At 34.7% G+C, this 12,966-nt stretch overlaps 1 protein-coding gene across 4 annotated transcripts in view; it reads right to left on the reverse strand.

The window, feature by feature from the left end:
* Positions 1 to 12,966, reverse strand: part of LOC113091830 (protein spire homolog 1-like) — a 38,100-nt gene that overhangs the window by 15,255 nt on the left and 9,879 nt on the right. For all 4 annotated transcript variants that reach the window (XM_026257475.1, XM_026257477.1, XM_026257479.1 and 1 more), the window contains exon 3: positions 3,357 to 3,590. In XM_026257475.1, the coding sequence (XP_026113260.1) occupies positions 3,357 to 3,590 (234 nt within the window). The remainder of the gene's footprint in view (positions 1 to 3,356; positions 3,591 to 12,966) is intronic.

A 12,966-nucleotide genomic window follows, 5' to 3' on the forward strand; every position in this document is an offset into this window, starting at 1 on the left:
ACACGTACATCACAGGATTAGAGGCTAAATGTTTGTTACCAGAACCTTATTGACCTAAAATATTTACTTGGTGATGCCAACTCTTGAAAACATTTACATTTTTTGGTGAACTACCTCTTTATTTATTTATTACATCTATATTATTTAATTGTTTATTTCATTTTATCATCACTATTTCAAGCGTTTCATTTGGATTGGTTTCATTGAAAAAAAAAATATTTGTTTAAATCTGACATTTTTAAGTTTGAATTAATAATCACCTTTTTAATCAACTCACAAACCCAAGTTTAGGAAACTCGGCATAAGACCACCACTTTTTTTTTGTATGGACTAACATCATATGACCATATGTTATTGTCCCTTTGTTTGAGACCAAAAAATTTGTTTCCCATTTGAAGGTTGCTGTAAGTACACTGCACAGAGAGATGCTCTAAAACATTCCACTGCTTTGGCCCATTCATGAGCAAAATTGGTTGCAGTACAACTACAAACCATTATTAACTGTTCTGTTTGTCATGAGGTCACTTTCCTGAAGTAGCTGACTGTATTTCAGAGGACAGAAGTGCACTTAAAGGGTTATGTGACGAGTGGGGCGGGGCCGAGGGACGTGGGAACGAGGAGTGAGGCCAGGTGTAGTGATTGGAGATGAGCTACACCTGCGACCCACCACCGGTCTCGAGTCCCACGTAGGAGATGGAAGGATGTAAAACTGGAGCGACGACTGTGAAGGACGAGAGAAGACCAGGCCTGGGCTTTAGTTTATGTTTTGGTTTTTATTTGCGTGCATCAGTCGTCCGTGAGGGGCTGATGCGCTGTTTGTGTTTATTTTGTGATGATTAAAGTTTCATTTTGATTGTGCGCTGGTTCCCGCCTCCTTCTTCCCGATGATTATGGAGTTTTATTATTACAGGTTAGTTCACCCAAAAATGAAAATGATGTCATTAATGACTCAATCATGTCGTTCCGAACCCGTAAGACCTCCGTTCATTGTCTTCTCTTCCGGGTCTGTTATGAGCACATTCACGACGCCGCTGACATGTTTTCTGGTCCGCTCAATAACAAAGATAAGACGTCAGCAGCGGCACTGCAGTGTTGTGAACGCACTCATAACAGACCCGGAAGAGAAGCCAATGCTGAATAAAGTCATGATTTTTGTTATTTTTCAACCAAAATGTATTTTCGAGGCTTCAAAAACTGACCCTCTGATGTCAAATGGACTACTTTGATGATGTTTTTTCTACCTTTCTGGACATGGACAGTATAACCATACATACATTTTCAATGGAGGGACTGAGAGCTCTCGGACTAAATCTAAAATATCTTAAACTGTGTTCTGAAGATGAACTGAGGTCTTACTGGTTTGGAACGACATGAGGGTGAGAGTCATTAATGACATAATTTTCATTTTTGAGTGAAGTAACCCTTTAAGGTCAATGCAGGTCTCGTCTAACACTGTCTGATGAGTTAATCCTTGCTTCTTCTACACAGACTTTAAGAAAATCATCTTCCGAATCTGTCTAACAAGTTAACCCTGGCGTTTCACATTATGTTTTGGCACATAGCAGAGCTTGCATGCCTGACAGGTCAAAAACACAGGCCCATTTAAAGTTCTGTGTCTCAGGTCTAATAGTTTGAGCACGACCCGTATTTTAAAATGCACAATTAAGCTGACCAAATACACCTCCAACCGGCTCAATGACATTTCCCCCACACCTTCTCTTTGAGCTCTGCCCTCTTCAGGAATGTCTTACACAGCAGAGATTCTCCGTCTGCGTGATATGTTTTGCTGAGGAATCATGCTTAACGAGAACATTGTCTACGACAAGGGAAAGTGAATACAAATTGTAAAAAATCCTGCTAGACCTGACAGGAGAGAGATAAGAGGCTAAAACAGGCAAAAATGTAAATTATTTAAAGAGGATGTGGCAGAGGAAGTTAAAGAAACACTCCAGGAAGCCTTTTTACTTTCCCATTCCAAACGAATGGGCTGAGATAATCTTCTGTTCTCTTCCTCTTTAGTTCCGTCAATCTTTTGCTGTCTAAATAAAGAATTTAAAAGATTTCATCAGGTTCAGCTCGGGGAAATCTAATGTCACGGTTCATTTCTGCACTCGACCTCATAATTAAAGTAGGAGACTATAAGGAAGGCTTGAAAGGACAGATATTATCTAACGAGTCCTGAAAGGGCCCTGCGGAATAGTGCAGAACATACTGTAACCCAAACTGACCATCACCAGATACGTGTTGTTCGTTTGTTTGTTTTTTTAACAGTTTCCATAGGTATTTTCATGGCGAAGAACAACTTACAATACAATAAAAGGTATTCCTTATTACGATGCTAATTCATACTAAAGCTAGTATCTGTCTGGTCTTAGTCTGGTCATAATCTTTCTTTCCACAGTTAGTAAAGAGCTTCTCCATTAGCGTACTGATAAATATGACTGTAGTTTAAAATAACTGCTGCTGCTAAGTGTCTGAAGGCCTTTATGGAGTCTCAGGGTAATGTGTTACTGGAGTGGGCCTGAGGGAGTAGCATAATGAATACCAGCTGAGAGACTAACTCTCAGTAAATAACCCTCACACCGATCTTAAGAGAGAGCAGATACACCCAACTCAGGATCTGTGAGGAAGATCTTGCTTCACAAGATCCACAGTTTTTCAATATTCATACTAAATATATTCATATATTAAAATTCAATATGAATTCATAAATATATTACTTAACATGTATGTGCCTTAATTATTACTAAACTAATTGCATTTAATAAAATTATATTTTAACATTTCATAAGAGTTTCAATTATTGGTAACATTTTGATTAATAAAACTAGCGACTGTGCATTGTATCCCATAGATTGTAGTATGCATTTCATAAATAAATAATTAAATAGACATTTTTTTTATTTTAAAATATTACTTTATTGAACTGAATTCAATAAATTAAAAATAACTTTCAAAGTCTATATAAAGTGTTGCTTAAAATAGCATTTGTACATTGTATCTCATACATTTTAAAATTATACTTTAAAAATGATTTTAAAAAAAAAAGCTCATTAATACTTAAATTATTATTGATGCAAATTAAAAATTTATAAATTAACTATTTAATTAATCAGATGATGACAGATATTAATATATTATTATTTTATTAGATATTGTTATATTAAATTGCCAGAGGATGGCAAATAGAATGAAATAAAAAAAATTTTTTTACTTAATTTACAGAATATTTACTCAAAAAATACAATTTAAAAGGCTTTTGGTAGATTTTGAAACCGCCAATGCCAATAATGACAAAATTATTGATAATGACAATTATTGGTCTTGCCGATGTATAGCGCTCTATCAATACTCACAGAAATGATGTCACGGTAGCCACGAATGTTGGAGACTTCTGTGGGTTCTTCCTCTCCCTCATCCTCTTCCTCCGTTGCCTCATATCCCTCATCAGAACAGTCTGTTTCGGTGTCTGCCATGTTGGTCATGAGGTCGATGAGCTGCTCCAGAGGTGGGCTGAGCTCTCTCTCCTCATGCTCTTTCAGGCCGTAATCCAAAGCCTTGTAGATCATTATACCCAGAGACTCTATGATCTGTAACACACACAATCACATTCATTAAACAAGAATAGATGACCATACAGTCATGACATCAAAAGCAACACATGCTATGAAATTAAATGGATAGTTCACCCAAAAATGAAAATTTGATGTTTATCTGCTTACCCCCAGGGCATCCAAGATGTAGGTGACTTTGTTGCTTCAGTAGACCACAAATGAAGATTCCTAACTTAAACCGTTTCAGTCTATCAGTCTTATAATGTAAGTGAATGGAAATCACGGCTTTGAGAGTCAAAAAAACAAACACAAAACTAAATTAAACCCTGCGACATGTGATGATACATTAATGTGTAAAGAGATTAAACTATCATTCTGTGCAAGAACCTGAACAGTATTTCAATTATTTTTTACCTCTGGTTCAACGAAATATCCGAGCTGTCCTGAATGTTTTCTCAACAGCCGGTGCGTCTTCTTCTTCATCTTGCTTTAAGGCGGATCGCAGACTTATAAATGCATTACTGCTACCTATCTCTCAAATGAAATAAACTCAATAAGGGGTGTCAATGGTCCACTTGAGAGACAGGTGGTGGTCTATTGGTAGCTGAAGAAGAAGACGCGATCATGCTCAGAACAGTTCAGACTTTACGTGAAATCAGAGGTAAATAAAACATATAAATACTGTTCAGCTTCTTGCACAAACCAATCGTTTCGTGTCTTTACACATCAATGTATAGTCACGAGCCGCAGGGTTTATTTTGGTTTTGTTTGTGTATGTTTTTTTCACTCTCAAAGCCGTGATTTCTATTCACTTATATTATAAGACTGACAGACTGCAACGGTTGGAGTTAAACATCTTGGTTTGTGTTCTACTGAAGAAACAAAGTCACATACATCTTGGATGCCCTGGGGGTAAACAGATGAATATACATTTCCATTTTTGGGTGAACCATCCCTTTAACCTCTATTTTACAACCTATATCATGAGCACTGATAAAATGCATTAGAGACTAGCTCTAAAGAAAGAGAGAGTCAACAACCTTTTGGATAAGCCTCATTACAGTCTCATGACTCTCAGAGGCCTGCATGCTTTAACGGAGGAGGAATTCAGATGTTCAGATTTGACAAACGCTGGATATTCATCTCAAACTGGACTTGAAAATAAGGCTTAGTTTTAGAATATAAACATATTCTGACACATTATATAACAATTTATTATTAACATACTATTATAATATATATTAAGTCACGTTTAATCATTTAGCACTTAAAACAATTCAGGCTGTTTCAAAGCAGCTTCACAGTAATACTCAAGAAGATAACAGTATTTATGTTACAAAGTTCTACAGTTAGGAAACAAACACAAATTTAACTTTAAAGCAGTTCTAAAAAACAACAGAATCCTTATTGAGCTCAATTTAGTTTAATGTGGATTCAGTTTAGTTAACTGTGAACGTGGCTAAATCCAGTAGTTATAAAGCAAACTAAATTGAACTATGAAAGCAGCTCTTCAGAAGATAATAGCATCAATATTCAGCTCAAATCAGTTTAATGTTGATTCAGTTTAGTTCAATAAGTGAAAAATTAAAAAAGCTTAATTCAGCTATAAACAGCTCTACAGAAGGTATAGAAGGTATGATTCATTTTAGTTCACTAACAGTGTCGATGTTGCAGAGTTCATCAATTAATGTTAATTTAACTATCTTCATTACTATTTATTTATTTATTAACAATAAAAAAAGATTGCAACACATTATAGGCTATGCAACTTTTTTCTAAAAATAGCATCAATATTTAATTTGTGGCCTCAATGCAAGTGAAAACGAGTGTTTTCCAGATAAATATGAACCCATGGAGTTCTGTGAACAAAGATGCCCTCTGTTATCATATGAGCCATCAAGGAGCTGATTGACTGGCCTAGTGTGGTTTTGTACCAGTTCAATTCAATCATGGCAGAGTAAATTCAGAGATCAGGAGCGGATGTACTCGTGAAAATCAGCCCGGGCGGGAATCATCGCAGCATGTGCTGACATCAGGAGACCCGACAGCCAATGAGCGATCAATTAAACCTTACTAATACAACTGAGCTGCTAGAACAGTTCATGCGGAGCAAATGACATTATGCCATTACTGAAAGAATGGTAAACTAACTATTAATTTCATGCAAATAGAAGATCATTTCCAAAACAAGATCAAATTAGGAGGAATACAGATAATCTACAGTACATACAGTTTTGTCCTCAACCCTTTGTCAATAAACTACAACCAGACTCAAACATAGTACAGAGAGTTAATTATGTTTGTAAAGGAGGTTATACCAGACGACTTATCAGCGAGAGGATAAAAAACAGTGTAATTATTGTTATGTAAGTGAGTGCTCAAACAGAAGAGGCTTCGCTACTGCATCGTGACTCTTAAACATTTCACCACCTCCACCGAACACATCTCTATTTCAATATTGACACTTTTACAAGTGTGGATCTGCAGTAGTTCATACCTCGCTAAAAACATGCTGTGTTCCAGACTTTAATCCTTGTCACGAGGATAACAAATATTATAAGTGTCCTGCTCTTATGCAATCTAATCCTCTGTGTAATACACTGTACTAGAGCTCACCAGCAAGACTAGCCTGCTTGGGATTTAAAACACAAAAAGTGCCCTGAACAGTGTGTTGAAGGTTTCATTCATTACCAGCAGACTTGTTTCTCAGCGTTTAATAACACTTAACTACTAGGAGTGTGCAATATGAACAAAATCTCATACGAGTACTTTTATATCTCCATAATGTTATAAATAGGGATTTATCTACAGTAGATTACAATTCTGGGCTATGTGGATTAGAAGATAATTATAAAGGATCAATAAATGGTCAATATCAAAATGCTATACCATTTAATAAAAAATGCATCACAACATTATAATGTACAGTGAGTAAAATAAATGTTAATTTTGAGATTTGCTTAAAATCACATTTAACAGTGTTATTAAATTATATATGTTAAATTTAAAGATTTAGTAAGCAATAGATAATGGAGAAGGCCATCAAGATGATAAAATATAGGCAGTGTTATTTGATTAGATTGATTAGATTATTATTATTTTTTTTCACTTTATTTTACATTATAACATTTTTATTAGCTTATGTTTTTTTCCTTTTGAAAATATTTTTTATAGTTTTAAAGTTGCGGTAGGGAACTTTTGACGCTCTAGCGGTTAATAAACAGAACTGCTTGCGTCTTGCAGAAGGACATTGTAGCCGGAACTACTTCTCTCTGTTTATGTCTATGAAGAATCACAAAGGTACTGGGTTACTCCGCCGCTGAAACCCCCGAAGCAATCTAAAATAGTCCGAATATAAACACTTATTATAGGTGCACCCTAGTGATTCAGGACAAGCTAAAAACACGGTTTAGAAAATGGATTCATGGTGTACTCGCTTATTATGTTAATTTTTCTACATATTGAACACAAACAAAGTTACGGACCGCAGCTCTGATTGGTTGATTTCTTACCGGGAGCGGTCTGTAACTGCAAATGGCAACAGGACCACTGGGAGGAGCCAGAGGAGCTTGATTTTTTCACAGATTATCTGTCTCATATTCTTCTGTCAGGACATAATGACAGGTTTAACAAATATGTAAAAAATATATTTTTACAAAAGTTACCTACTGCAGCTTTAATTTAGTTAGTACTCTAAAATAAACTAAATGAAAACAGTTTTCTCTGCAATCAGTTGAAATAAAATATACATTTATTTATTTAAGTTAACATTTATTATACTTCATTTCAAGTAACAACATTAATCAAACATTGTCTGATATGGATCAATTAAAAAAAAGATTATAAAATAGATTTTTTAAATAGAAGTCTTGCTCAGTCTTTCAGCATTATTCCACTCCTGTTGTCTTTGTTGCTCTCATGTGTAAATAACAGAAGTCCTGCCTTCAGCTATAAGTCTAAAAACACTGTCACAAACACAATCTTTCATTGACGTCCTTTTATTCCAGCTTTTCCAGGTGTGGTCAACATTAACAAAGCATCAAACATCCACCTCAGTTACACATCTGGGAGAGGCAGAACTTTTACATAACATAAGGACGCCAAAAAGGAGAAGTCAGGAGGACGAGAATGCTGTATGATGATGCAGATGCAGCGAGAGCTCATCGAGTGTGGCTCGTCATTTGTTAAATAATGAAAATGTTGTTTGGCACACGTCAGTAACTAACAGCCCCAAAGCTACATGGACCTGTTTGGCCTTTGTAGTGCTGCCCATGCTAAAAATGCAACAGTATTTAATTTATTGAATATATATATTATTTACATTACAGAATTTTTTTTTGTGCAAATTTACAAAAGCTAAGGTTCTTTTTCCTGCAGTATTGCGTGTCTGAGGTTCTGTACCTTTACGTTTCGTGCACGCGATTCAGAGGCGGTGGAGGTGTGACTGTGAGAACATGGAGTTCCTGGTTTGCGACTCAGAAGGAATGAGATTGAGAGAGAGCAGTGATGCTGGAGGACGGGTTACAGGAGAGGAAGCAAGAATCACGACACACTAACACATAAAGAGCTAAATCCAGTCAGAAGCACATGACTTCAGCTAGACATGCATGATACAATCTGTGTGCTGATCAGCTCTAAATCATCAGTCTATCTTCTGATAGCAGAGACAATGTGTTTTATTGGCCAATATGTATATCAAATATAAAACAAAGCCTCAAATCAAAGTGATATTTCATCTCCATCAGTATATGTTGAGAATAATGATGCCTTGCCTTCCTCTCTCTCTCTCTCTCTCTCTCTCTCTCTCTGTCTCACACTATACAAAACAATGAAGACACAGGCTAGTGTTTCCCTCAGCCCAGTTCACATGACATCACTGCTGCGAGGCACATCCCTGGTTTGTTATGCTTTCCTCAAGACCTGATATTTCAGAACCCTAAACATGTTGTTGTTCTTGAATTTGTTGTGCATCCATAATTGCGACTTTCTTTTAAATAATTGACATATCATTGGCTAGTTTTGTGAATTGCCTCCTCTCAATAATTATAAATAGTTAAATTAATCAAATTAATAGTTAAGTTAATAGTTACATTTTGAAAAATAATTGTAATAATTTAATAATTCATAATTTTATAATTTAAGGTAATAATAAACATGGTGACTTATTTTGCATAAGTATGTATATACATGCATACAAATATTCTTTAGTTTATTATTCCTTTTATTATAACAATATTTATTTGTACAAATATTATAAAAATATTCATCATTTATAATAATAATAATAACAACAATAATTTATAAACTATACAGTACATTATTTATATAATTATTTGACATTATTATTATTAACAAATTATTTTGTCAATTTGTCTATTATAATATGATAATAATAATTATTATTTAACATTAATATATATAAAACATTTATTATAATTTACTAGCATAAAAATGTTTGTATATTTAATTATGTTAGAAAATTATAATAACAGTAACTATTATTATTATAACAAATAATAAAACATTATATTCTAGATTTATAGAATTATAAATTATCATTATATTATATTATATTATATTATATTATATTATATTATATTATATTATATTATATTATATTATATTATATTATATTATAGATTTATAGAATTATCAATTGATCTTATTTGTTTTCCTTCCCATATTCTATTATCTGTATATACCAGAACTAGAAGCTATTGAACCTATTAGATTAAAGAAGTGATTCTGGCTCATTGATTACAAAACTGATGACTTTGAAGAGCAAAAGCTGTTAATGCATGTCCATCTATTTCAGACACTTATTTACATCTCCACACAGATCTTCAGTCTCATTTCAGAATAAATCAAGACACCTACATCCTGACACTAACAAGAGCAGTCTGTCCGTCAGACACGGCTCTGTTTCCTCTATTGAGTTTGCATGCCAGTGCCTTTACACCGATGTGGGCAGCAGTCAGCTGTCTGCTGAAGCATCGGCATGTGGCTCACAGCACATGATGCATGAATGAATGTGTGCACACCCGCATACATAAAAGGCAATGAGGCCGTCATTTCCAGGATATTCCAAGACTTTTTTCTGAATCATTCCAGAAACATTATTAAGAGGACATCATCCATGGCAGACCTGAAGCATAATCAATAGCACAGCCTGCACGGAGGCGAACAAAATTATGCATAAGTTAGGGTCGGTTGTTATTTATTTATAGACGACTGACCCTGTTAAGATGAACCATCTAAAACACAGTGAAGATGAGACATGATGAGACGGGCTCTTCATCACTGTTCATTCACACCACTTTTGTCTATTCACCAGGGGTTACTGCGCTGATTGTCAGAGAGCACACTGGGAACTTGGGGAGAAATTAACATCAAAACACAATATGAAATATCTTATGAAGACCAAGATGGAAGCCATTCATTAGTTGCAACCTCAGACTCCTGCTATTGATCAAGATGATAAATAGCATCCAAACGTGCTATCCTTGATGCTTCTGATTGCTTTGCATTGTTATAGTCAAAAATATATATTCAAACATTTCTTGATTATTACAATGAGAAGCATTTGTAAATCTTTCGTCAGAAACATCCGACAAAATAAGAGAGTTTATCTTTGGTAAGTCAAACTAAAATAATATACTTATTATGTAATATTAATCTACTATATAGTGCACTATTGTTATTATTATATGAAATAGTCTTTTTGATAATCAAATAATAGTAGTAATAATAAAGAGGGTGACTTATTTTGCATATACACATTTGAATATAAATGTATTTTGAGTTTATGTATTACTCCCAGTTGTAAGAAAAATTAGACCATTAGATATTGGTCCTTAATGTTGTGGCAATTTTTCTCTGTGATACCAAAAAAAGTATTAAAAAAAATTATTTTCAAGGTATTGTAACAAAAAGTTCAACTGTTCTGTGTTATGACAAACTGTACTTAAAGGGATAGTTCACCCAAATAAAAAATATTGTCATCATGTACTCACCCTCAAGTTCCCTCAAGCACAAAAAATGAAGGAAAAATAAAGAAAAAATACTATGGAAGTCAATGGCTACCAGAAGCTGCTTGGCTACCATCATTCTTCAAAATATCTTCTTTTGAACTCAGCAGAAGAAAGAAATTCATACAGATTTGGAGCAACATGAGCCTGAGCAAATGATGAAAGATTTTTTCATATTTCAGTGAACGATTCTTTTAACATGGCAGATGTTCTCTTCTTCTTTCTTGACCTAAAAAATGGGCCAATCAGTCTGCGAGAACGAATATTCATAAACCTCCCAAAAGACTTTCCAAACCATTCAAAAGTGTTTTCATAGCAACATTCCATTAATAGTTATTCATTGACCAGGTGGATTTCCAGCAGTAATAAGTATTAACTTTATACACTGGTAAATCTAGGCTCATTTCATCTCACCCAAGATGATCTGAGCAAATATTCCCATCTGAACAGTTGAATCTGTGCAATTAGTTTGACTCTCTCTGTAAGAGGAGACAGAGATCAGTGATGGTGGAAGGAAAGAATCATTCATGTGGAACTGAACTGAAATATCTTCTTCTTACACATATATAACATTGCAGCTCAATGACAAAGAATATGAACACACCTGGTTTGACCTCCCACCTCAACTAGTTAAACTGACTTTGGAGTGATATTTCATCCAACTCAATATGTCCAAATTCTTATTATGGTAGTTTTCCTTTCCCTCGAGCTCGACCCATGCTACACGAAACAATGAAGACACAGGGTACTGTTCTTGGAGCGCTTCTCACATGACATCACTGCTCCAAGGCAAAGTTTCTTCACCATTTTCCCAGCATCATATGGAGATGAGCCACTGGAGATGATCAGAACAATGCCATTCTTCTCTATTTTACACGGATGCATCATGTTGAGTTTTTGAGAATAAACTAAGGGCAGGATATCTGACCATGTATGTGGAGCGCATGCTCCAAGACCACAGACGCCCAAGGGTCCCAACCACACCTTGATAAACTTACAGTACATAGCTGCTTCAAAATCACATGAATCAAACTAGTTATGGGGGAATGACGGAAGTGCCCAAGGGTCTTGTGGTCTTTTGTTCCAGCCATGAATAAACTATATGAACAGGGTGAGAAATGAACACATTTACCACCAACCAAATGTGGGAACTTCTCAAATAGTGGGAGGTAATTTTGCTTTTCCCATTCCCATTCATTTGATGGGTGACCTTGTTTTGCCCATAAACTAAGATATTTTTTTCATGTTTAATCATCACATTTGAAATATTTTGAAAACCTATTTCTGTATATATCTATATTTTTTAATGGAGCTACTGTATTTAAGTAAAAAAAAAAAAAACTTACATGCAATTTGATGCAGATGAGGCTAAAAAGTAAAAAGAAATGCAGATATGTATAAATCAATGAGATTTTCCAAAACAGCCCAGCAGACTATTTACATAAATATCAGTTTTCACTATATCCCTCAATGAAAATTCTTAGTAAGACGATATTTAAAAGCTTAGTTTAATGATCAAAACTAGTTGTCATTGTACATTTAACTGATAATCATATTTTAACATGACTTTTCTAAAAATTATGGATAATAAAGTAAACCTAAGTTGCTTCGGTCAAGTAAGTGTTCATCCGCAAGTTATTCATACGTTTATTGTATTTTTATCAGTAAACTATCAATCAGATGCCATGAAGGCATGAAGTAGATTGTGAACATCAGGCTTTTCAGCAAAGTTTTCATCATGTTGATAATTTAGATGCCATTGATATTTTCACATCAAATATGATAAAGTAGGCTTTATAGGGTTAAACATTTTGCAACTAGCTGGGTTTTGTGCTTACTGTAAATGACCTGAAAAAAAAAAAAAGAGTTGAATTAATGTCAGATTTGCCATACTTGGTTATGGCTAACGCTAACTTTGGATGGTGGAGTGTGACGGAAATCCTAATTTTCATGATCTTTCAGGGGATTTTCAAGATTAAAATGCAGTGGTTGCCTCTAATTTCAAATGCCTACAGATATTTTGGTTTAAAACCAGTTTGCTTGTTACAGAACAAATAACCAATGAATAAATTTGCTTAAAAAAATAAAGAAAGAAAATCAGCAACCGATAGGCCATCAGAATCAGCCAATTTGCTAGTTAAAGAAAAATCTGAATCGGCCATGATCGGTGCTAAACTAATTAAAATACTAAACTAAATTACCTTAAATTGGAAGCACAATCTGGGGTGTCTTTTAATGTCAGTTCTTCGAAAGGTAGATCTAGTCTTTCATGAAAGACAGAGGTCAGGGATCTTGGGCTTAAAAAGGTTGGTGACCACTGCTGTATAAAAACACAAACTACATTCAATTGGCATGTAAGGCCTGTTTCCCAGGAACATTTGGAT

The sequence above is a fragment of the Carassius auratus genome, unplaced genomic scaffold, assembly GCF_003368295.1.
Source record: "Carassius auratus strain Wakin unplaced genomic scaffold, ASM336829v1 scaf_tig00214327, whole genome shotgun sequence".
Lineage (NCBI taxonomy): Eukaryota > Metazoa > Chordata > Actinopteri > Cypriniformes > Cyprinidae > Carassius > Carassius auratus.